This window comes from Mastigoproctus giganteus, chromosome 7 (genome assembly GCF_048544385.1).
Source record: "Mastigoproctus giganteus isolate SK-2022 chromosome 7, ASM4854438v1, whole genome shotgun sequence".
NCBI classification, from domain to species: Eukaryota; Metazoa; Arthropoda; class Arachnida; order Uropygi; family Thelyphonidae; genus Mastigoproctus; species Mastigoproctus giganteus.
Genome location: NC_143581.1, coordinates 181853795 through 181881212, shown reverse-complemented (window position 1 = coordinate 181881212; position 27418 = coordinate 181853795). Strand labels below are relative to the sequence as shown.

The following is a 27418-nucleotide window of genomic DNA, read 5'->3' as shown; positions in this document are numbered from 1 at the left end:
TGGTTGTCTTTTGTGACTTGATAAGCAGGAATAAGTTGGTGCACTTCTTCCTGGGCTACTTTTAATCACAGATGTTTTAATGTCTCCGTCTCTATTTATTAATTTTAACCAAAATTCTTAATTAGTTTTAATCCTATTCCACTTTAACATCATGTAACAAAGCAGATCAAGTGAGGTGAGTACCGAAAATTAAGACTTTATGCTATTTCTCCCATTAGTCTAATTCTTATACGGTACTTTAAGAGGTTCTGTCAATCACCTAAATTTAAAAATAAGTTAACGAATGCTACTAAGCCTGTTTAATATCTTTGTAAAACACAGTTTAATATGTTAATTAATCGAGGGTTCGGTAAAAATATCCAAAATATTTATCCATTTGCAGGAGCTCAAACTTTACCGACTGTTCACCTCTGCAACAGCAGTGCCAGACCTCTTAATTATATTAAGGCAGACAGCAAAGAATGTAAGCCAACTTTTAGCCACAGTTATGAGAGCATCTTTGGATACAAAGGAGGTATCCATGCAGTGGAAACATAAAATGTATCCCCAATTTACAAAGGGGGATCAAAAGGTGACATGAATAATTATAGACCTGTTAGCTTAACATCTGTTACATTGTAAATAACAGAGCTGCTGGTTAAAGAAGTAATATAGTACCATCCGTAGCCGAGTGGGCAGGAGCGGGAGTGCAGTAGCACACGCTCTTTGAGTAGACCGGGGTTCAAGCCCCTGCCTGCTGAATACGGTCGATCTGCCAACCCGCACTGGACCAGCGTGGCAGATTATGGTCCATTTCCCTCAGCATGAATTGTTGAGGAGGCTTCCACCCTGCAGTGGGTTGATAATGGCTGCACTTTACTTTTTTTTTTTTATAGTACCATCTAGACAGAAATGTGGTTATATCTCAGTCACAGTATGGATTTGTTAAGGGGTGATCTTGTCTGACCAATCAGATTGGATACTGTAATGCAGTAACGAAAAACTGGATGTAAAAAAATAATTTTTGTGTTGTTTACTTGGGTTTCAGGAAAGCATTTGATATTGTTGCATATACAAGACTGCTGTAACAATTGGAGCCATATGGCATTAAGGATAAGTTAGTGCTATGGATAAAGGAGTAGTTGAGTGGGAGATGACACAGAGTGGTTATCGATAGGCACTGTTCTTTGTGAACTAATGTTATTTGTGGGGTCCCCATTGTTCAGTGCCGAGCCTATTGTTGTTTTCTATATTTATTAATGATATTTATGAAGGTATATCAGGCTTAATGTCTGAGTTTGCAGATGATACAAAGGTTGGCAGGGTAGTTAATGACAATAATAAAGGTAAGTTACTGGAACAAAATCTAGAAAAATTAGGCTAATCGGCTGAGAAATGAAGTTGAAGTTTAACCTTAACAAATGCAAGATGCTGCATATAGCAGTAGTTCCAGATTAATGTGGTATTACACTAAGTAGTGGAAAGCGAAAAAGACCCTAGGTCTTTTTCATTTTCTGTTGCTGATTTTCCAGTACTATTTGTGCAGTCAGATATGAAATTCTCCTAGCAGTGTGGACAGGCTGCTAGAACAGCTCATGTAGTTTTGTCAATGATATATAAGGATTTTGCTAGCAGGGATTTTATGAGGTGGTTATCCCATTTTATAAGGCAATGGCTATGTCATATCTTGAGTACTTCATGCAGCTCTGGAGGCCACATTTTTTGAAGGATATAGATCTGTTGGAATGGCTGCAGAGAAGGGCAGTTGAGGAACAGAAGGGTGGTCTTACCAAGAAAGGCTTCAGTTCTGGAAATTGCAGTGTCTAGAGACTAGCTACCTGCAAGGTGATTTGGCTGAGATGTTTAAGGATTTGAATGGGTTGACTAAGCTCAATGCTGATGACATTCTTTCTCTTGAATCAGACTGCACAGAATGAAGGGATATAAATTCAGATTGAGGAAGGATAGCTGCAGGATAAATGTGTATAGGTTTGGCTTCAGACAATGAATTGTTGATTTGGAAACAAACTTTCATCTGTTGTTGGGGAAGTGGGTAGTTTGAATATATTCAAAAAAAGAACTGGACAAACTTTTGGAGATGGACAGGTGATGTGGGAATTTTTTTTTTTTGCTGTTTGATATAAGCTGTTTGTTATAAGCTTGCTTTCTTGCATCATTTGGTACTACTAGTACTAATTCTCACATGGGTACGTAATCAAAAAATTGAAAAAGATGGCTGCTTGTTAGATGTGTGAAAATTGTATTTTGGCAGAGAGTGATTAATTGTTGGAAGAAACTACTATCTAAGAGATTGCTATAAATATGTGCTAGACTTACTTCTTTTTTACCCAAAAGCTTGATATATTTGTAAGTACAGTACAGCTGAATTAAAAGCATAAAAATTAAAAGAATGAAAATTAAAGTTTGTATTTCACCAAAAAGGTTCACTTTTTTTTGTAGAGGATTGCTATTGTTGAAAAAGAAATTAAAAATTTAAAGCATGTTAAAATACTTAAAGAATGGAGAGTGTAATAGTAGGGTTTTATGAAACATCATCAGTGTCAGAAATGAAGAGAGTGTTTCATTTAAGAGAATTATAGGGCCCATGATGCACTTGTTTAATTCACAAATTTGGAAATTTTATATGGTTTTACTGCCTTGTCTCTGAGAAATTTGCAGGTAACCAGAGATGTTAAAGAACTTTTAAATATGAAATTTTTCTGGAACTGTTTGAAGGCCGATCATCTTATCATTGTGCCACTAGAATTAGATGTCTTGGTGGAACTATATGTCTTGGTGGAACTATGCATTGCAACTTGGTTGGCACTGAATTAAATTGTTTGTAATCTTGAATACTATAACTGAAAGAATGTAACTATTGAACTGATAATCCTGTTTAATATAAGAAAAAAAAAATCAGCCTTATTGACTATGTTATGGAAACATAACTTTGATATTCTGTGTAAAAGACTGTTTCAGTTTGTCTGTATTTTGGGGAGTGGGCTTCAAATACATGTTTAACTTCTAATATGGTTCTATGGATTAATTATCAAAGATATTTTATTTTTAAAAAGTATTAATGAAATGCTGCAGTTCTATTTTTAAATCATTCTCATTAGAAAAATGACTTACTGTGTTATGGATTTGTATGTACAATACAGATATTTTTATACCATAAGGATGATGCAAGTAAAAGAGAAGGAATTTTCGTGTGTGTGTGTTTCTCAGATTTGTCAAAGCTGATAATATTCTTTAAAAATGCTAAGATTTAAAAAATTAATGCTGTTGCTGGAATCTAAATGTATATTATATGCACTAGAATGAGAATTCAGCACGCAGTAGGTTCTCGATTCATAGGAGAGCTACTTTTGGCAATGCTCAAACCAGTGCAACTTTCAGGGCTCTTAAAAATTATTCTGTTCTAGGCTCCATATATAATAATGTGAAATTCATATCTTCTTTTTTTCTAGATTCAGTTTTCTTAAAATGATAAGTATTAATAATAGTCGTGCCTTTTTTTTTTTTTTTTTGTGCTGTTTTTTCTTTTTCAGATAGAATATGTGACTACTTTGGTGTCAAGATTGCAATTTATTTTGCTTGGCTTGGCCACTATACCAAAGCTTTAACAGTTCCTGCTTTTTTTGGCTTCTTTTTGTGGGTCAACTATTATGGCACTGATCAGGTATGATATTTCTTAGCTACCGGGCAGTCATAATAATTATAATAAAAGGACATATTGTGTCTAAGAAATGTTTATATAGCATATTATAATATTTCTTTATATGTTATATAGTATCATCATAAATGATTATTAGAATTTGAAAACTAAGGTTACTGCTTGGAGTTGTGTATAATTTTTAAAAATTACTGCATTTCTTTTAGACCTAAACAAAAATTTAGTTAAAAACAAAAGGATTATTGAATTTAATATACAGCAATATTGTTTGGCCAGAGCTCAGTTCACTATGCTGAAGAAAGAAAAATTAATTTGTTAATTTTTCTTAAAAATCTCAATTGGCTAAAAAAATTTTACTTCCTTTTTCCTCTTCTTTTCTACCTGATCTAATGGCTTGGCTAGAATATGTTTCTCACTTTAAAGCCTGTACCATGTTGAGCAAGGAAACATTATGGCCCAGCAATCTGTACATCAGTACTTCACTGTCTAGTTTTGATTATAGTGAACTTACTCAAAAAATAAATTAATAGCTCCTCTTCTGTTGCTTGTGGTTCTGACAATGTGCCTAACTTTGTCATCATGGGTAAAGGGAAGGGTTTTTGCTTTCGTAAAGGTGACCACAGTGGACTGAGACAGTATTTAAATTCTATACGGTGAGACCAATTGATGAAGTTACCAACAGCCAATTCAAAATGGAAAGAGATGCCTCCGTAGCCAGGTGGGCAGGAGCAGCAGTGCATAGCACACGTTTCTTGATTAGACTGGGGCTCGAGCTCGTGACCACCAAACGGAGGATGCGGAAAGGTTAGGGAATGACCACCGCATATCCCCAGAGCAATATGGCCTTAGTTGCTAATGCTCCTAAAAACCAAATAACAAACAACAACAAACACAAAATGGGAAGCATTCAAAGAAATAATATTGGAAGCTGCTAGGCTTTTCATAGCAACTAATATTTCTTAGTTGGTATGAAAGATTTAGATTTAGGCATAAATGGATGTCAGATGAACTAATTGGCCATGTGGCAGAGAAGAAAAATGCATGGGATACATATAAATTAACAGGTGACACAGAAGCCTATGATAGATATAAGCTGGTCTGTAACCAAGTCACAAAGGAGGTTAAGCAGGCAAAGACAGATTACGAGAAATCTTTGGCAAAGGATGCAAAGAAAAACAGCAAAGAGTTCTTTAATTATGTAAACTCTAGAAAGAAGGGGATGAATCAGATTGGTCCACGTGATATCGATGGTTCAATTGTTGATGATCCTGCTCAGGTAGCAAACAAACTAAATGAATATTTTGAATCTCCATTCACACACGAGGAGTTATTCAAGGAGGGAAATGCCAGAGGTGTATTCAACTCTGACAATAAGCTAGATAATCTTGTAATAACTGACAGTAAAGTGGAGGAGAAATTGATGAAGATAAACATAAGAAAGGCACCTGGGGTGGATGGAATCTATACATTATATTAAAGGAAGCAGCAAAGGAAGTAAGCAAACCCTTAGCCATAATTATGAGAGCTTCCTTGGACTCAGGGTAGGTACCCTTGGACTGGAAATATGCAAATGTGACCCCAATCCACAAAGGAGGATCAAAGGGAAACACAAGTAATTACAGACCTGTTAGTTTTCCTCCATTAATTTCCCTGGAAATTCTGTTATGTTAATGTAGGCACTGGTTAAAGAAGCATTGCAGGATCATCTAGACAAGACTTCAGTTATAGCTCGGATGGACACAGCATACGGTTGTTAAGGGGAAGTCTTGTCTGACTAATTTGATTGGATACTATGCTGTAGTCACAAAGTAACTGGATGCGAAGAATAATTTTAATATCATATATTTCGATCTTAGAAAAGCTTTTGATACCGTTGCACATGGAAGACTGTTGCACAAATTAGCGCAGTGTGGCATTGAAGGCAAATTGCTTCTATGGATAAAGGGATTGTCGAGTGGATGAAGACAGAGTGGTAATCAATGGACACTGCTGGAATAAGTGGAGTAACCCAGGGTTCATTATTGGGTCCATTGTTGTTTTCTGTATTCATTAATAATATTGATGATGGTATAACAGTCTTAATGTCAAAATTTGCAGACGATACAAAGGTTGACAGGGTTGTTAACGACACTAATGACAGTATGCTGCTGCAACAGGATCTAGAAAAGTTGAGCAGATGGACTGAGAAGTGGCAACTGAAGTTTAACATTGACAAATGTAAATTACTGCATATGGGAAGCAGTAACCCCATAGTATCGTATCAACTCTGTGGTACTCCACTGACAGTGGTAGAGAGTGAAAAGGAGCTGGGGGTAATTGTGCAGGTAGATGTGAAGTTTTCTGAGCAGTGATCTGCAAGATTAGCTCATGGTGTCTTGTCAGTGATATACAGGAATTTATCTAGAGGAATAAGGAGGTGATTATCCCCTTATATAAGGCAATGGTCAGGCCACACTTTGAGTATACAGGCTGGAGGTCTCGTTTTAAGAAGGATGTATAGCTGTTGGAATGAGTTTTGCAAATTACAGTGTCTGGAGCCTAGGCACCTGTGAGGTGATCTGACTGAGGTGTATAAAGCCTTGAATGGTTTGAGCATGCTCAATGCTGATGGGATTTTTCATCAGAATAATCGCCTGAGAGAGCATAAATTCAAATTGAGGAAAGACAGTTGTAGGATAGATGTGTGGAAGTTTGTCTTTAGCCAGCAGGTGGTTGATTGCTGGAACAAACTTCCATCTGTTGTAGAAGTTGATAGCTTAAACTCTTGATCTGGTTATCAGCCGTGATCATTCGTGTATTAAGAATTTGCAGATAAAGGAACCACTAGGTGGTAGTGATCACAGCGTACTGATGTGGGATTTACTTAAAGATTTAATTACCATCAGGGGTAAAGGAAAGGGTTTTTGCTTCCGTAAAGGTGAGTACAGTGCTCATTGACAGTTTTTAAATTCTGTACAGTGGGATCAACTGACGATGTTACCAACAGTAAATTCTAAGTGGGAAGCATTCATGGAATTAATCGTGGAAGCTACTAAACGTTTCATACCTATTAAGAAATATTATTCAAGGTTTAGGCCTAAATGGTTATCTAATGAACTAATGAGACTCGTAATAGAGAATAAAAATGCGTGGGATGCATATAAATTATCAAGCGACTCAGAAGCCTATGGCAGATATAAGCTAGTCTGTAATCAGTTGACAAAGGAGGTTAGGCAGGCGAAGGCAGATTACGAGAAATCTTTGGCAAAAGATGCTAAGAAAAACAGCAAGAATTTCTTTACTTATATAAACTCTAAAAGGAAGGGGATGAATCTGATTGGTCCACTTGACATCGATGGTTCGACTGTTGATGATCCTGCTCAGATAGAAAACAAACTGAATGAGTATTTTGCATCTACATTCACACATGAGGAATTATTAAGGTTTGAAAATGGCAGAAGGTTATCAAATTGTAGCAGGATACTTAATGATTTTGGAATAACTGAAAGCAAAGTGAAGGAGAAATTGTTGAAGTTAAACATAAGAAAAGCACCTGGGGGTGGATGGGATCTATCCAGTTATATTAAAGGAGGCGGCAAAGCAACTAAGCAAACCCTTAGCCATTATTATGAGAGTGTCCTTGGACTCAGGGGAGGTTCCCGCGGACTGGAGATGTGCAAATGTATCCCCAATTCACAAAGGAAGGTCAAAGGCTGACACAAGTAATTATAGACCTGTGAGTTTAACTTCTGTTCCAGGAAAATTAATGGAGGCCCTGGTTAAAGAAGCACTGCAGGATCATCCAGACAAGACTGCAGCAATAATTCAGACACAGCATGGGTTTGTTAAGGGAAAGTCTTGTCTGACAAATTTGATAGGATATTATGATGTGGTTACAAAGGAACTGGATGCAAAAAATAATTTTGATATCATATATTTGGATTTCAGGAAAGCTTTTGACGCTGTTGCGCATGGAAGACTATTGTACAAATTGGAGCAGAATGGAATTAAGGGTAAGTTGCTACAATGGATAAAAGGATGGTTAAGTGGGAGAAGACAGAGGGTGGTAATCAATGGGTGCTGCTCTTCGTGGACTAATGTTATTAGTGGAGTCCCACAGGGTTCAGTGTTAGGTCCACTGTTGTTTTGTATATTTATCAATGATATTGATGAAGGTATATCAGGCTTAATGTCGAAGTTTGCAGATGATACAAAGGTTGGCAGGGTTGTTAATGACAGTAATGGCAATGTGCTACTGCAACAGGATCTAGATAATTTGGGCAGATAGGCTAAGAAGTGGCAACTGAAGTTTAACCTTAACAAATGCAAAGTACTGCATATGGGTAGAAGTAACCCCAGAGAAACGTACCAACTGTGTGGTACTACACTTAAGGTGGTAGAAAATGAAAAAGACCTGGGAGTAATTGTGCAGTCAGATATGAAGTTTTCTGAGCAATGCAGACAGGCTGCCTGGGCAGGTTATGGGGTTTTGTCAATGATATATACGAATTTTGATAGCAGGGAAAAGGAGGTGATTATCCCTCTGTATAAGGCAATGGTCAGGCCATGCCTTGAGTACTGAGTACAGGTCTGGAGGCCTCATTTTAGGAAGGTTATTTGTTATTTGGTTTTTTTTTTAGGAGCATTAGCAACTAAGGCCATATTGCTCCGGTGCGGTGGTCATTCCCTGACCTTTCCGCATGCTCCGTATTTGGTGGTGACGGGTTCGAACCCCGGTCTAATCAAGAAGCGTGTGCTACCACTGCTGCTCCTTCCCACCTGGCTACGGAGGCGCGCATTTTAGGAAGGATGTAGATTTACATGAGTGTGTACAGAGAAGGGCAACAAGATTGGTGAGGGGAATGAAGAGATCCTCTTATCAAGAGAGGCTTAAGTTCTGCAAATTGCAGTGGCTGGGGACCAGGCACCTGCGCGGTGATCTGATTGAGGTATATAAGGCCTTAAATGGGTTGAGCACGCTGAATTCTGATGGGATCCTTCCACTTGTTCAGATTACGAACCTAAGGGGGCATAAATTCAAATTAAGAAAAGACAGATGTAGAATAGATGTGCGGAAATTTGCCTGTAGCCAGCGGGTGGTTAATTGCTGGAACAAACTTCCATCTGTCGTTGTGGAAGTTGATAGGTTGAATAAATTTAAGGAGGAACTGGACGGGCATTTGGAGGCAATGGTGTGATTTTTTTTTTTTTTTTTTTTTTTTGGCTGATGGTGCATAAGCTCATACACTTGCTTTCTTGCATCACATGCCACTACTACTACTACTACTACTACAGATTCAGGACAGAACTTGACAAACATTTGGGATGAGTGAAATGAGAAGGGTGTGTATGTTTTTTCATTTTTTTTTATTTTTTGGTTGATGCTATATAAGCTTGCTTTCTTGCATCATGTGCCCTTGCTAATGCTAAAATTTGCTAGTGTCTGTGTTATTAACTGTCTTTCCTCAATCTTGAATTGCCTGTATAAAAGGACAATTTTTTTTCTTTTGTGGTTGATGTATCAAGCTTTTCCCCATGTCAAAAACCTCTGCTCCAAGTGTTTTTTGAGATTGGTGCCCTATCTCTAGGTGCCTCCGTAGCCAGGTGAGCAGGATCAGCAGTGCGTAGCACGTACTTCTTGATTAGACCGGGGTTCGAGCCTGTGACCACCAAAAAGGGAGGATGCGGAAAGGTCAAGGAATGACCACCGCATATCCCTGGAGCAATATGGTCTTAGTTGCTAACTCCTAAAAAACCAAATAACAACACAACAACAGCTCTATCTCAATCTCTTTTCTAAAATTATTTCAGACATCTCTGCTTTCTTCCCTTACTTAACATATCTTGTCCTTTCACTTTCATATTCATTATGGCAAAAAGGGTGTCTACTGCATCCAGTCGTCTAGAACCCCTTTTTAGCTTCTGAGACTATTGAGTGTAAAGGCCTCTTGATTTAGTTTACCTAGATATTTCTATGGCTTTTGATTTCATTAAATACACTGTCTTATTACATCCTCCAAGAAAGCAGATGGTTTTTCCAATTGCAGATAAAATTAGGATTTTGCAAGCTGTAGATATGGTGTGCATTCTAAGGCTAACATTGCCAAACAGTTTTACATTCCTAGGAGTACTCTGTTCACTATTCTGAAAGATCTGAAAAAGATTGAAAGTTTAGAGAAATCTGCTGCACTGGGTAGGATAGGTGGGGGGGGGTGTGCTTTATATGGAGCTTTGACTGTATATAGCACAATGCATTGTGGATTGCAGTCGATGCTTTCAGAATACCTCTGATTAATAATTCATATATTAAAGCTCACAATCTCCCTTGGTACCTCCTCAGAAAAACGCGACTACTTAAATATTCATCCAAAATACAAAGTTGCTGTCTGCATCCTATTCAGCCATACCTCTTCAATCCACCACTATAAAATCTGTATAGAAATAAACCTAGTAAAATAAGATCATCTGAATGAGTATTTTGCATCTACATTCACACATGAGAAGTTATTAAGGGAGGAAATGCCAGAAGTTTATCAAACTGTAACAGGGTGCTTAATGATTTTGTAATAACTGAGAACAAAGTGGAGGAGAAATTGTTGAAATTAAACATAAGAAAAGCACCTGGGGTGGATGAGATCTATCCAGTTATATTAAAGCAGGTGGCAAAGGAAGTAAGCAAACCCTTAGCCATAATTATGAGAGCATCCTTGGACTCGGGGGAAGTCCTCAAAGACTGAAGATGTGCAAATGTGTCCCCAATGCACAAAGGGGGATCTAAGGGTGACAAGTAATTACAGACCAGTTAGTTTAACTTCTGTTCTGGGGAAAATAATGGAGTCACTGGTTAATAATGCATTGCAAAATCATCTAGACAATACTGCAGTAATAATTGAGACACAGTTTGGGTTTGTTAAGGGAAAGCCTTGTCTAGCAAATCTCATTGGATACTATGATATGGTTACAAAGGAACTGGATGCAAAAAATAATTTTGATATCATATACTTGGATTTCAGGAAAGCTTTTGATTCTGTTGCTCATGGAAGACTACTATACAAATTGGAGCAGTATGGATTAAGGCAAGTTGCTACAATGGATAAAAGGGTGTTTGAGTGGGAGAAGACAGAGTGGTAATCAGTGGATGCTGTACTTCGTGGACTAATGTTATTAGTGGAGTCCCCTAGTGTTTGGTGTTGGGCTCACTGTTGTTTTGTATATTTATCAATGATATTGATGAAGGTATATCAGGCTTAATATCGATGTTTGCAGATTATACAAGGTTGGCAGGGTTGTTAATGACAGTAATGGCAGTGTGCTACTGCAACAGGATCTAGAAAATTTGGGTAGATGGGCTGAGAAGTAGCAACTGAAGTTTAACATTGAGAAATGCAAAGTACTGCATATGGGTAGAAGTAATCCCAGAGAAACGTACCAACTGTGTGGTACTACACTTAGGTAGGTAGAAAATGAAAAAGACCTGGGAGTAATTGTGCAGTCAGATAGGAAATTTTCAGCAATGCAGACAAGCTGACAGAGCATGTCATGGGATATTGTTAGTGATATACAGGAATTTTGCTAGTAGGGAAAAAGGAGATGATTATCCCTTTATATAAGGCAGTGGGCCATGCCTTGAGTACTGCATACAGGTCTTGTGGCCTCATTTTAGGAATGATGTAGATTTGCTTGAGCGTGTACAGAGAAGGGCAACAAGATTGATGAAGGTCACAAAGGGGTCCTCTTACCAAGAAAGCCTGAAGAACTGCAAATTGTAGTGGCTGGAGACTAGGCACCCATGAGGTGATCTGATTGAGATGTATAAAGCCTTGAATGAGTTGATCATGCTGAATTCTGTGGGATTCTTCCGTTTGCTCAGATTACAAACCTGAGGGGGCATAAATTCAAATTGAGGAAAGACAGTTGTAGAATAGATGTGCAGAAATTTGCCTTTAGCCAGTAAGCTCATACACTTGCTTTCTTGCATCACATGCCTCTCTTACGGTTACTGTCAGCAGGCTTATGCCTTCTTGAACTAACACAGAGTTGGAATGCTCCTATCTCAACATGTAATGTATTAGTCTCACCCACCTTAGACTCCCCTCCTCAACTGAAATCTGATACTTATTTTTAGCAATGTAAAAAGAATCTTTTACCGACACTCAACATGAAACAACTCCTTGCAAGCCATGTTCAGAACTGTGTTGATTTCTTGCCAATATACAAATCTCATTCAGCCATTGGAGTAGTCAGGGGCATATTCACAGGAGGGCAGAGGGGCATATGCCTCCCCTTAACCATACATATAAGTGTTCCTAGGTCTATCTAAAAAAACACTCAAAAACCTAGTCGTCATGCCACCTTACAATGATACCTGGATACGATAGTGAGTGCAGTTGTAGTGTTTCCCTCTGCTATCATTTTGGCTTCCCTTACACTTGAGTATAGCGACTTTTCAGCTGAACTACATGCAATAAAATTAGCTTTAGAAAATCTGAATCTTTATCCCTCTTCAAAATATATAGTTTACACCGACTCTCTCAGCTGACTATGATATCATCATACAAGCAACATGCCTTGCACATTGGAAAGAGCTGTGGCACAAACAAATAATAAATTCCATTAGGCAAAACAGGATCCAAAACTTTGGCATTTTTAGCATTCTGACAGTATGACAAGAAGTGGCACTTGCATGGGCTATTCTTGGTACCTCCTCAGAAAAAAAGGATGCACTTATCTGACTCGCCTCCATCTACTCACAGGTGATGATTTTCCTCAATGTTTGCACTGTTAATTACATCTAATAACCAAGCATTCTGATTGACTGCCACCACAATCAACTGGACAGAACTTAAGTCCTTTGTCCTGGGATTAATTTCTAAGACCCGATGACTACAGCATATCATTGGCAATGAGGCAAACATCAACGAATATTTCTGTTTTCTGAAACAAATTGGAGTATATAATCAATTCTGAACAGTTTTCTGAAATGAAAGGAAGTGGTTGCACATCTTAGTTATTTTCTAGTACTTTCCCATGAATAGGTGCACTATAGCCAACTGCAGCTTATGTGTCACTAAACATCCATAATGCATGCATGCACTCACACACAAAATTGTGGCGCCTCCGTAGCCAGGTGGGAAGGAGCAACAGTGCGTAGTACACGCTTCTTGATTAGACCGGGGTTCGAGCCCGTCACCACCAAATACGGAGGATGCGGAAAGGTCAGGGAGCGACCAACGCATATTCCCGGAGCAATATGGCCTTAGTTGCTAGAAGTTGGTTTTATTTCGTATATTTGTTATGAACTAGCAAAGCAGGTTATATTTGTTATGAACTAATAAAGCAATAAAAAAGCTGTATTTGCGATGAACTAATGCTGAGAATTGTGATGCTTTTAACAAGTCTTTATTGAACAACTCTTACATTTTTATTCAATGTAAAGATTGTAGTTTCATTAATCTTTAGAAAAATAGATTACCATGAATAAACCACTAGATGGAAGATTTAAAAAAAATATCTGCCTCTGTTATCAGCAAAGCCATTGTCAGAATCATAGTGGGAGTGCAGGAGAAATGAGTGGGAAGCGGTATACTTTCAAATAGATAGAATAAACAAGGCCATAGAGTTTTGAATGCCACTATAGACCTCATATCTTTTTAATTTTATTGAGCACAATTATATGCTACGAGATATAAGGTGAATATAATGAGAAAATCTCATATAGAGATATTCATGGTTTTAAAGCATTTATTAAAAACTTTTCTTTTTTAGCAAATATTTCTTATATGATATCAAAATGCTCTATATACACTGATAAGCCGAAACATGACCAGTGAGTTATGCAAATCAAAGCAACTGCAGGTGAACTACAGCGCATTTGCAGGTCTGGACACAGTGTAAAAAACACCTGGTGCTGAGCTCCGTTAATCAATGCTATTTTTGTTCTTCAGATGGGAAAGGCAGCGGACTTAAGCGAGTTTGACAAAGGCCAAATTGTAATAGCCAGATGACTGGTTCAGAGCATATCTGAAATGGCATGGCTGGTGGGGTGCTCACGGTCAGCCGTGGTTAGTACCTACCGAAAGTGGTCCGAGGAGGGGGAACCCATGAACCGCCGGCGAGGTGTTGGACGACCACGACTCATCGATGCTCGAGGTGAGCGAAGGCTCTCCCGGATGGTGTGTGGCAACAGAAGGGCGACTGTAGTGCAACTCACCGCTAATTGGAATGCTGGTGACGGGAGTAATGTGTCATCGAACCTTGACCATACACAGTACATCGAAACTTGCTGAAAATGGGGCTGCATAGCCACAGGCTGCTCTGAGTACCCATGCTAACCACAGTTTACCAGCGACAGCACCTGCAATGGGCACGTGAGCATCCAAACTGGATCTTGAGTGATTGGAAGAAGGTCGTTTGGTCTTATGAAGCATGTGTCCTGTTGCACCACATGGATGGCTACGTGTGCGTCATTTATCTGGGGAAGTGATGACACCTGGATACACTGTGGAACGAAAACAAGCTGGTGGTGGTGGTGTCATGCTTTGGGCGATGTTCTGCTGGGATACCCTGGGTCCAGTCTTCCATGTTTAACTTCTGTTCCAGGTAAATTAATGGAGGCACTGGTTAAAGAAGCACTGCAGGATCATCTAGACAAGAATTCAGTTATAGCTCAGACGCAGCATGGTTTTGTTAAGGGCAGGTCTTGCCTGACCAATTTGATTGGATACTATGATGTAGTCACAAAAGAACTGAATGCAGGGAATAACTTTGATATTATATATTTGGATCTTAGAAAGGCTTTTGATACTGTTGCACATGGAAGACTGCTGCACAAATTGGAGCAGTGTGGCATTGGAGGCAAATTGCTGCTATGGATAAGGGGATGGTTGAGTGGCAGAAGACAGAGAGTGGTAATCAATGGACACTGCTCAACGTGGACTAATGTTATTAGTGGAGTTCCTCAGGGTTCAGTGTTGGGTCTGTTGTTGTTTTTGGTGTTTATGAATGATATTGATGATGGGATATCAAGTTTAATGTCCAAGTTTGCAGATGATACAAAGGTTGGCAGGGTTGTTACGGACACTACTGATGCTATGCTGCTGCAACAGGATCTGGAAAGGTTGAACAGATGGGCTGAGAGGTGGCAAATGAAGTTTAACATTGACAAATGTAAAGTACTACATATGGGAAACAGTAACCCCAGAGCAACATATCAACTCTGCGGTACTACACTGACAGTGGTGGAGAATGAAAAGGACCTGGGGGTAATTGTGCAGGCAGATATGAAGTTCTCTGAGCAGTGCAGACGAGCTGCAAGAGTAGCTCATGGTGTCTTGTCAATGATATACAGGAATTTTTCTAGCAGGGATAAGGAGGTGATTATTCCCTTGTATAAGGCAATGGTTAGGCCACATCTTGAGTACTGTATACAGGTCTGGAGGCCTCATTTCAAGAAGGATGTAGAGCTGCTTGAACGGGTACAGAGAAGGGCAACAAGATTAGTGAATGGAACAAAGGGTTGCTCTTACGAAGAAAGGCTTAAGTTTTGCAAATTACAGAGTCTGGAGACTAGGCACCGGCGAGGTGATCTGATAGAGGTGTATAAGGCTTTGAATGGTTTGAGCATGCTCAATGCCAATGGGATTTTTCATCTTGCTCAAAATAATCGCCTCAGAGGGCATAAATTCAAATTGAGGAAGGACGGATGTCGGATAGATGTGCGGAAATTTGCCTTTGGCCAGCAGGTGGTTGGTTGGTGGAACCGAATTCCGTCACTTGTTGTTGAAGTTGATAGCCTAAACAAATTTAAGGCTCAACTGGACAGGTATTTCGAACGAACGGAGTGGTGAAATGGGAGTGGTGTGTTTTTTTTTTTTTTTTGGCTGATGCTGAATAAGCTTGCTTTCTTGCATCATATGCCTCTACTAATGCTAATGCTCTGGGCACTCTGACATCTACCACCTACCTAAACATCATTGCTGACCAAGTACACCCCTTCATGGCAATGGTCTTCTTCTCTGGTGTTGTTGTCTTTCAGCAGGGTAATGTGCCATGCCACACCACCCGGATTGTTCGAGATTGGTTTGCAGAACTTGAGGAAGACTTCCAGGTATTGCACTGGCCTCCAAATTTTCCAGACATCAGTCCCATCGAGTATCTGTGGTTTGTGTTGGAACAGCAACTTCGATCTGCAGCTTCTCAACCACGGACCTTACAGGAGTTAAAGGATCTGCCGGTTACATGTTAGTACCAGATATCACAAGACACATTTAGAAATCTTTTAGCGTCCATGCCTTGCCGGATATGAGCTGTTTTGGCTGCACATGGAGGACCAACATCAAATTAGGTAGGTGGTCATAATGTTTTGACTCATCGGTGTACAGCTTTAGATCTATGCACTATGCAAGGACTGAACATAAGTCCAGAATTTAAGATACGGGAATTGTCTTAAATTCTGGACTTATGTTCAGTCAAGGAAAAGGAAATTATTCAAATAAATATTCAGCAATCATATTAATGCTGATGCAGAGAACTATTCAAAACAGATTGTGCTTTTAAAAATCATTGACTGCTGTTTTTCAGTAAAAAAAATGCATGCAGACACGTGCAATTTGATTTGTATGAGAATTACATTGATAATTTCAGATTTTTAAATAACACTAGTGATTTGAAAATTATGGACAATGTACATCTTGATATACTGAAAAGTTTTTTGTATGGTTTTACAAGTTGGGAATTTTTGTGATGTTGATGGACTCTGCTTGAGGAATTGAAATTGTTTTGACTTATTATTCCCGCATCTGTGGAGTAGAAAGATATTTAAAAATGATGTGCTCTAACCAAATTGAGGATGTGTATCCAAATTTATATATAGTAGAGTATTGTATTCAGAATAAAGTTGATTTTAATAACTGTTGCTTCAGATGAGCAACATTTCTCAAAGTTAAAACTGATTAAAATTTATTTGCATTCAACAAACAAACATGACTGGTTGGCAGGCATTCTCAATAAAACTCTATAGAAAATAAGTTGTAAAAAGAAATTGATTTCTCAGATATTACAGATAATTTGTACAAAAAAGTTACAGGTTATTTGGTAATGTTTATCCATATTTGTGCTTAAGATCTTGTAGTCACAAATAATTTAAGATGTATACAACATCTTTAAAAAAAAAAAAGTGCTGCAAAAATTCCAGCTGGTCCTGCCTTCAATTTTCTAGTGTTTCCCTTTTCTACATGTTTACTTGGGAAATACTGAATATGCATTTAATGTAAAAAATTTTTTTTTTCAACATGATCAGGGGTGAAGAGAAAAGAAAGGGTAAAGAAGTTGTGTATATAAGAAAATTTAAAGATAAGGTGATAAATAGAAATATGGATACATTCATAATGTATCCATAGTTTGGCCCAAAATATAATTTTAAAATTAAAAAAGTTCCTCTTTTCTTTTTTTTTTTCTCCACTCAGTGATTAAATTAGTATATGTGTACAATCACAAGAGAACTGATTTTTATAGGGGGGGTACTATCTCTAATTGACCAATCAGGGGTCAAGTGCTCTCTTATGATGTTATCTCCCTTTTCTTACTTTCCCTTGTCATCCTGATAATAGAGCGCAGTAGTGCACAGGACCAAGGAATTGGCTGAAGTTCTGGAACATTGCTGGTAACAAAGGTAATAATTGCTGTGCAATAATTTCCGGTTCTTTCTTAGAAATAACATGAAATAAATTACGTCTTCAAAGTCATGATTAGGTAAATTACCATGTTTGTAATTGTAGTAATTCATTTTTTGAAAAACTAATGAAGTGGTTTTTTGGTAATTATATTTGTTGTTTTCCAACTCTTTTAATTACTTTGCTAAAACAATTTTTTCAAAATGAGCACTGCCCACAGACAGACAGCCTTGCCTAATAAATATCAGAAGAGAAAATTATACCTTGCTAATAGCAAAGAGTAATGTTTCACCATTATGTGATGAGAATCAGAAACCTCAACAAATTGGTTTCTGTCATTGCAAGAAGTGAAGCATTACTCTTACTCTGCTGCACTGTGAGGAGCATAATAATCATGTTCACAAAAAGTTATTGAATTATGGAGAACCCATTGGGTGAAATTAACTCTAAGACAATTTTGACAATGGCTCTGTCCACTTACATTTAATTAAATTTTATTGCTACTGAAAATAGAACCTTTAGAACTTTGTTGAGAGATACCTAAGAATACAGCAGGATTGGGTTTTTTCTTTTATATATAAAAATATATATATATATACAGTTTAAGTCTAATAGTTCAGCATCCATAAGACTGTGGCATTACCAAATTATCAGATATTCTGGATTTATCAAAAATCTGCATTTATCTGAATTTATCAAAAATCTGGATTATTGATGGTTATCTGATAATATGAAGTTTTCAAGTTTTTGAAGGTTAATAACATAATAGCTAAAGTATATGGTATAAAATACCATATACTTTATCTAGATATTAGGTTATGTAATAAAATAATAAAAATACATTACTCTCTAATATTTTTACGTTTAATGTATGTAATAGACTCAGCATTAAACTCAGCCATTCTGTAACTTCTCATATGAACACAGTTACAAAAATCGTACTTTTAAACAAAGTTTTGTAAGATGTATAGTATAATCATACTTTCACAAATGAAAAATCTTTATATATATTTATTTTTTTAATAGTCAAATGCAAATAGATGAATTTGCTGTCAGTGTTCTTTATAAACATGGCATGCTAATGTTCTGTGTAAGAACTGCAGGGACTGAGAAGCTAGGGTTTCCCAGTTCCCACTAGTTATTATGCAGTAACTAATTTTGCTCATGAATGGCAACAAACAGCCCTGTGACTTTATAACAAACTTCTCTGTGCCACAATTATAGAATGCAAACATGCTTAACTGCAAAACAGTTCTATGTTACTATGCAAGACTTTTATTACTCTGAAGTGTAATCTTACTCATCTGCATTCAAGAGAGTAAAAATGAATGGAGAATGGTAAAAGAGAATGAAGGGGAGGGAAAAACCAAAAAAAAAAAAAAAAAAACCCACAACCCTATGTTATTGTGTTAGTTGCACTGCTTAGATGTCAAATTATTAGATATTCCAGTCTATCAAATGCAGACTATTGGATTTATTGGATTTTTATCTCTTAACACTGATGGGCTAAAAAAAAATCAACATTTTCTGTATTAGTAGTATTCATAAAATACTACTAATAAAAATGAAAATTTTACCATATACATCTACAAACTAGCACAAAGTCCAATGCTAGTATTCTGCCTGTATTGTTGGTGGGTTAGTAACTTCATCACCTATTTGTAAAAGGTTTGTTTGCATCATAGACTTGAATCAAACTTCAGAGTGATGATTTTTTTTTTTACTTGGATTGTGCAATTAGCTGATCTTAAACAGTGGTTTTGATTTTATTCATGTAAATTCAAATACTGTACATGCATTTTATATATATATATATATATATATATATATATATATATATATATATATATATATATATATATATTATATGAGGTAAAAGTTAGGCAAAAGTAATTATCAGATATATATAGTAATAATGTTATTGTCTAGAAGCAAACTAAGCAGTTGAGAGAAAAATAGGGAAATTTTATGAAAGGGATCATGTGTCAAATGCTCCAAAACATGCAAGGCAGCAGTAAAGGAAGCAAAAATATATAAAAATGTGTAGTTTGTAACATAAGAATAGAGTCTGAAAAGATGGAAAAGAGAAGTACACAGTGCCTGAACTAAAAGAGGTTTAAAGGAAAGTAGAAAAAAGAAGTAAAGTAGTAGAGAAAAAGTGAAAGAATTTTAAAAACCTAATGCAATAATGAAATGGGACTATGGAAGGAAACAATATATGAAAAATTAAATTACGAAAAAAATAATAAAGAGATATCACTGTATTTAGATATGGGAGGGCAATTTTTGGAAAGAAGGTTGAATATAGGGGTGACAAATATGCAGAATCTGAGTACAGTAAAAGAAAAAAATTATACATGGCCAAGCATTTCATCAGGGGACTACTCCTGACCATGTATCAGGCACTGCATTTCCAAACTTGTCTATAGTACAAGAAAAGGGAAAAAGCAGATATGCGGCCCCTATCTTAATACTAACAGACAAGGTAGTCCCTATGCAGTGTAAAAAAATAAGTAAAGTAAAAGAAAGAAAAAATTAAGTAAATAAAGTAAAAGAAATATATATGAGAAAAATGTTATGAAAATCTCATATAGAAATATTCATGGTTTTAAAGCATTTATCAAAATGTCCTAAATACAGATTTAGATCTATATACTGTGCAAGGACTGAACATAAGTCCAGAATTTAAGATATGGGAATTGTCTTACATTCTAGACTTATATTCATTCAAGGAAAATGAAATTATTCAAATAAATATTCAGCAATTATATTAATGCCAATGCAGAAGAACTATTCATAACACACACACTTCTATTATTATTGTAGTTCATTTCTGTCTACAATCTTCTAAACTCACCTTTTTTAAAATTTTACTAATAGGATTAACATTGACTTTCTTGATCTCCAATCAGTTTGGCCTTCCTTTCATTTTAAAGTTAGTATTTGTATATTTATTAGCTTTGATATTCCTATTCAGCATCATTCAAATCTAGAATTTCCTCTCTTTGATAATCTCCTTTGGCTGAAAATCTCTTTGCAATTTTGTTGCATTCATTTATCTTTATCTTTCCTCCACACCAGTTCTCCACATTGCTAAAAAATTTTTACTTTCCTTGGTATTCTACTCTTTCCAGTCTGACTTGCACAATAATGAAGTAATTTTCTTTGGTAACCTCAATGTTCATTGCTATTGCTGGCTTCCATTCTCACCCTGCCAGTAGAGATGATGAGATTTCTTGCTGTTACCAAAATTTGTTATATTTATCCTTACCACTGATCTAATGCCCAGCCTTTTTCTTGACTACCTTTCAAAGTACAGAGTTAATGTTATCTGTCTTTTGGGTACCTTTGGATAAGAGCATGGTCTATTCTCCCATGGGACTTCATTTATGGTCACCCTCATCACATTGTTTTGCATTATATCAGTACTTAAATGAAATGACCTTCCTGATTTTTATCCCCCTTTTCAAGGATTGGACTACTGCATTAAATTTCTTCATTCTTATATATTTCTTTGAGCACATTACTGAAATTATTCTTGAAGAGATGAACTACTTTTCTTCATTCCAGTCCTTCATCTGAACTTTTGTTTTTCAATAAACATACTAAAGCCAGTCAGGGTAAATATAAAGCATTACAGTTGATTTGCATCAAAATCTAGCTTCAATTTCTGTCCACATTAAAGCTCACGGTAGTTGCAAAATGAGTTAATAGTAAATAAATACACACTTGATTTTGATTTTTAAATGTCAAAAGTTGTAGCCAATAGCTGCATTTTCTGTACATTTACACCAATGCTATCATGCCTCTAACTCTTGAATTGATAGTCTTGATAATGATCTTCACCATACTGAATATGTCATTTCGTTTTTCTGACGGAGATTAGAATTCTGAATAATCTTGGTACAATTAGGTCTTCTACTCCTAATGATGCCAGGTTTTCAGACTCAGAGGTGCCATCTCTCTAAAGTCTGAAAACCTGTACTCTAATTAGTTCTTGTCAACTGTACTCTTATTTCATTTTGCCACCCCCCCCATGGAAATTTGCCCATATCCATCCAATTACAAAGATGGGTGACAAATCTCTTATCTTTCTATCCAGTTATTATCTTTAATGAACTTAACCCACCCTTTTCTAAAGTATTTTAGAATTCTAACTGCTAGCTCTTGCACTGTTTTGAAACCTTACAACATACCGTAATGTATGTTGTATTCTGCCAGTGTTTGTTCGCAAATGATCTCTTGAACAACATCATTCATTTGTGAACAAATTCCATGGAAAACGTTGGAGAAACTTGAACTGTTGTTCTAGATGTCTCCAGTGCATTCGTTCAGGTTTAGAATTAAGGCTTTCTAAGCAAGCTTCCATCCTATAGTTTCTTTCCAACTGCTCCTGTTTAGATGGTCCTGCATTATGTCTTTAAGCAGTGAATTCATTATTTTCCATGAACAAAAGTTAAACTAACAGGTCTGTAATTCCTCATCACCCTTTGATCCTGCTTTGTGAATTGGGCATTCATTTGCACATTTCCAGTTGATAAGGTCTTCCCCTGAATCCAAACATGCTCTCATAATATAGGATTGGATAAATCCTATCCACCCCAGGTGCTGTTTTTCTGTTTAACTTCAACAGTTTCTCTTCCAGTTTACCTCTCAGTTATTAAAAAATCATTTAGCTCCTGTTAGAGTTCGATAAACTTTTCTGGCAACCACTTCCCTTAATTCTTCATGTGTGAATGTAGATGCAAAACACTTACTTGGTTTAATGGCAACCTGAGCAGTATCATCAACAGTTAAACTATCGATATAAAGTGGTTGGAATCTGATTGAAATACATGAAGAAAAATGGAAAAGCAATCAGTAAAGTGTCATGTTTAGTATTTTTCACTGTTAAAGTGATGCTGGCAGTGCATCACAATAATAGTTAAGAATGGAAGGTGCTTTAAGTTTGTGATTTGAGAACTAAGCTCAAAAAGTTAATCTTATGGGGTAATGCAAAGTACATGTATAAAAGATTTTAATTTTTCAGATTGCATCATTGACATCAAGGAGTTGCTAGGTGATGTCAAGCTGCCCACCATTAATGTCTACTGCAGGAAATAATGATAGAGACAGTTTTAATAACTTCTCTGACTTCTTTCTATTGGTGAAGCCAGGACCATCATCTGAATGGCACTTCAAGTTAGAGGAGAGGGCTTTTATGTTATGGGTACAAGAAAGTGAAAACTGATCAAACCTCATTCTGAGGAGTTGATTAAAGAGGATCTGAAAGAGTTTAACAAAACAAAGTGAGGATGGATAGTGGCAGTCTCTTCAAAGCACTGCAGATTTTATTAATTTAAAATGAGTTTACATTGACACAGTTGTGGAGTTAGATCCCATGATGAAAAGAGAAAGAGAGCCTCAAAATCAAAAGGACAGACTAAGGTGCATCGCTTCTTACATTGAAATCCAAAGAATTTTCAGGAAATGGCAAATGGAATGCAAAGTGTGTTTGTTTAATTGCCAGGATGGAATTAAGAATACTGAACATTGTTGCGCATTGCTATTGGCACATGTGCGACAATAGAGTTGGCACTGCAGCATAACTAGGCTACGACAAAGCAGCATATATGTATGCATACCTAGGCTATGATAGCGCAGCATATATGTACGCATACCTAGGCTACGACAACACAGCATATATGTAGAGTATGTGTCTAGGCTATTGAATGAGTTTTAATATACAGTAAATTTTTGACTTAAACTTAATTGAAAACCGTGTTATAGTGAAACCCGTGCTAAGCGAGGTATTGCTGTGTGTGTATATATATATATATATGTGTGTGTCTATACTGTATTACATATTAAGATGAAAAATATTGATATATTTAGTAGAGAATCAATCAGAACTAATGTAACATAGATATGGTAGCATTAACAGTAGCACTGAATAAAAAAAGTGGCAGTCTAGGAACTAAAGTTGCAAATTCTAATTTATAGTTGCTAGTAGTTATGCAAAGATTTTTAGGCCACAGCCAATGAATTTAATTATTGTATGTAATAATTTATCTATGTAATAATCAATATGTAATAATTTATTATATAAATATATAATTAGTTCTCATATTGAATTTTGTATTCTTTATCATGCATTTTGGAGTGAAGAATTGTGTCTAACATAAAGCAGCCAGATTTTTAAGTAGCCAATGTGGGACATTTTAAAATATCTAAGCAGCCAATGCGGGACACCTTAAAAATACGCTAACGTGGTTAAACACTCAGAACAAAGAGCATATGTGGAAGTGGTACTATAATAATTGCAATACTTAAAGAGATAGTTTCAATATAAATAAAATTAGAAATTGTAAATCAAATTAGAAAAAGATATTTATTTAAATCGAGTTACATACAAATAATGTAGTAATAACAATTCAATAAAAAGGTAAATTAACAACATCAATACTTTTGAGTTGAATGGATTTGTTTTGCCAATGTAGAATTATTGCGCAAGTCACTGTAAAAGTCTTCGCAAGACCCCATATTAAATTTTAACATGATCATAGCCTTTACTATATTTACTGGGGTCCAAATTTTATTCATTAATGAAAACACTCTTTCTGTTGATGCATTTGTCCCTGGTAAATATAACGGGTATTGAACAATTTTGAGGACGTTTTGGTAAGGGACACTCTGTAATTTAAAATTACAGAATATTTCTACCCATTTAGTATCTATTTCAATATTTTTTTCATTCCATTCCTTTATTTTCTCTACTGTTGCGTAACTTTTTACGAAAGATATTTCATCAAATAAATCACTTTCGTTAATTTAAGTCTTGGACATGCTTGTTGTTATAAATTCCGAAGTTTCTTGGACGTCTTTCCACAGAGGCGTTTTTTTTAAAGATCAATCCAGCAAAATTTTCTAGTACATTTAATTGGTCTGTGTATATTTGTAAATATTCCAAACTATTTTTGTAAAAATTCTGAACATGACAAATAAACCAATCCCTATTTATATGACTATTTTCTTTTAAATTTGTCAAATCATGTCTAATTGTTATTGTAATATACTGATTTTCCAGCCTGTCACTGACTTTTCTTTTCACGTCAGAAATATGTTTCGCAACATCGAAAATCATCACTTTATCTCCTTCAATTCTCTTTATTGTATTGTGGAATAATGATGCTTGGTGATGGACAAGTTTTAGCCACAATTCTGAACATTCATTAGTAAAAAAAAGCTTGCTAGTATTGCTGGACACTTATCCTGAGATAAGAAGTAAGATTTTAAGGGCATAAATAATTTTAAAACTCTTTCAATACAGGGCAGAAGTGCCAACCACCTTGTCTTACTGTAGCCCAAAAGCCTTTGGTATTCAATTTCCGACGATTCACAAAACTCCTTTAATTTCTCGGTATGAACCATATAGATATAAAAATAAGAATATATTTTTATGATAATACTTTCAACATCAACAGGTAATAAATCTGTAGCTGTCTGTATGCTATTATGCACAATATGAACAACACAGCCGACACCAATAAGATTCTGAAGTAAGCTGTCATTTAGTTTTGCAAAAATATTATTTGTGCCCCTTCGCTTAACTCCCCCATTATCGGCGCAGAAAGCAAAAACTTTATCTTTTAATCTATTTTTGTCAATTACATTCATTATCGAGCCATAAATCATTTCAGATGTTTCACCGGGAAGATTAACTAATTCCAAAAGTTTTATTTCTATACCAGCTATTTCGTCAAAAAAACAAACTAAAGTTGGGAAAAGTTTAATATCATTATGGTTTGACATGTCTGAAAATATTGAAATGAAATGCACATGTTCAAGTTTGGTTTTTACAACTGAAATTGAGTATGTGGCGATAACATTTTTAACTATGGCTTTACATTTTGTTTTCCCACATGAAAGCTTTTTATCAAACAATTTTTGGATTAATTTCGATGTACATTCCATTGAACTGAAACTATGATTATGTACAACACTGTGAAAAGCAAATAAGCCTTCGGATTTTGCTCGTTCCTCTTCTTTATTGCCAAATGTCTCTTCCCTAAAATAAGCACTTAATCTAGAAGATGAAGCAGCCAAATACAATGCCCTTTTGTGTTTATCTGAAGCAACATGTCTTTGAATATCATTTCTTCCCCCATGAGAAATAGAAAAGTCATAGAAAAGTCACATCATAAATGGTATTTCCTTTTTTTAAAAAGGGAAATTCTTTTTCCAATTCCTGATTAAATGCACATTTCCTTTATTTTGGTGGCATTTCCTATTATAAGGGTATTTTAAATGAGAAAGTTTTAAATTATATAAAAATCTATTTAAATTTAAAAAAATTAGAATAGTTTTTATAATAAGACGTGGGCGATATGTGGAGTTATGTTTTCCAATAGCAGTTCCAATTCTCCAGAGAAAAAAAATCTTCACATTAAGTATTAATATTCAAACTGAAATGTAATAAATTATCGTATTATAAACGTGGAACGTACGCGAGATATCAAAAGAAAAACTAAACTCAGCAACAATATTTTGGTATTTACCTCAGGTAAGATTATTGGAATATATGGCCAGTTTACGATGTCGATACTAAAAGTTTTACATTACGACTGACTGATGACATTAGTGATCATACCACAGTTGGTGAGCGATAATGTGCACAATTTATTGTCCTGTGACAATGTATTAAATCAATAGTAAACATTGTAATTTGAACTGACGCATTACTTCTAATGTTGAGAGAGAGCTACAAATCCACGAGCGTAGAAGAATTTTCAAGTGTGATTGCTTAATAAAATGTGGGGCAAACTAAATGAATTCTGTGAATGCGGGACATTTTCCGGGACTCATCACCATGCGGGACAAACTATCGAAATCTGGGACTGTCCTGCCTAATCCGGGACAATTGGCTGCCTTAGTTTAACATCAATTATATCATTATATGTTTGGAAAAATTCTCTAAACTCCTCCCCACCCTTCAAGAATTTTGTGCTTGAAAATTTGGCAGTTGCTGTATAAGTAGAAGGACATTATAATGGGCATTAAATCTAATGAATAGTGGCTTTTAAACAATTTTTCTGTAATTTAAATAGGGTACTGAAGATGTCTGCTTTGTTGTTTTTGCTCTGCTCAATGTACTATGGGCAACCCTATATCTTGAATCTTGGAAAAGACGTTGTGCTGAACTTGCTTATTGTTGGGGTACAATTGATAGTCAAAATGAGTTGTTAGCTGAAGCTAGACCATTATTCACTGTAAGTGTTTTTTTTTTTTTTTTTATTTTAGTTTAATTTTGCTGTTGTTTTTAACTTGGTTTTATGGCTTTACATTGCAAAAATTTAGTAACAGTAAGTTTTAAAAAAACTTCCACTTTTTTCAATATTTATTAATAAGCTTCAGTGTAATTACATATACTGTATTACTACATTATTATTAGCATCTTATTGAACTTAATCAAACATAACCATTGATTTATCCATTATTTTTTTATGATACTTCTTTCCTGCTTCTTGAAATGATTATTTTTGACTTTTTATCAAAGTCATCATGCTTTTTCTTGTGTTTTTAGTGAATATATAGTACAAAAATTTTAGTGAATGCACAGTACACACATCATTTTAAATGAAAACCCATGAATATGGAAATAACTTAGAGTAAATGGGTGTCAAAGATATGAAATTTACAAGTGACATTTCATTCACTGATGTTACTTAATTTCCCATAAAACACATTGAAAATGACCATCACTGTGATCACAACATAAACAGGCATAATGAAGCATGTTCAGACTTGGCAATGATGAAACGTTGTTGGATATGCTACTATACATAGTCCAACAAGAAGTTTACTAGCAACAAAAACTTAAAAAAACTATTTAAATCTGTTGGCAGCCATTACTATTTAACTTAAACTATAAGCATTCTTTTGGACAAATGTTATTCCAATCAGTAAAAATAACATTAGTAAATATTGAAAATACAGTGTATATGCAATATTATGCTGGAATACAAATTTAATGAAACAATGTCTGGATATTTACTGATCCAGGAGAGATTGTTTCTACAGGGATGGGATACACTTAAATAGAAAGGGTGCAAGAATATTTGCTGATGCTGGGGAC

General features: G+C 35.8%; 1 protein-coding gene across 5 annotated transcripts in view; it reads left to right on the top strand.

Annotated features, from left to right (window-relative positions):
* The window catches only part of LOC150083375 (anoctamin-8-like), a 423636-nt gene that overhangs the window by 190704 nt on the left and 205514 nt on the right, over positions 1 to 27418 (top strand). For all 5 annotated transcript variants that reach the window (XM_090377999.1, XM_090377998.1, XM_090378001.1 and 2 more), the window contains 2 exons: positions 3531 to 3661; positions 26391 to 26552. In XM_090377999.1, coding sequence (XP_090234125.1) covers positions 3531 to 3661; positions 26391 to 26552 — 293 coding nt within the window. The remainder of the gene's footprint in view (positions 1 to 3530; positions 3662 to 26390; positions 26553 to 27418) is intronic.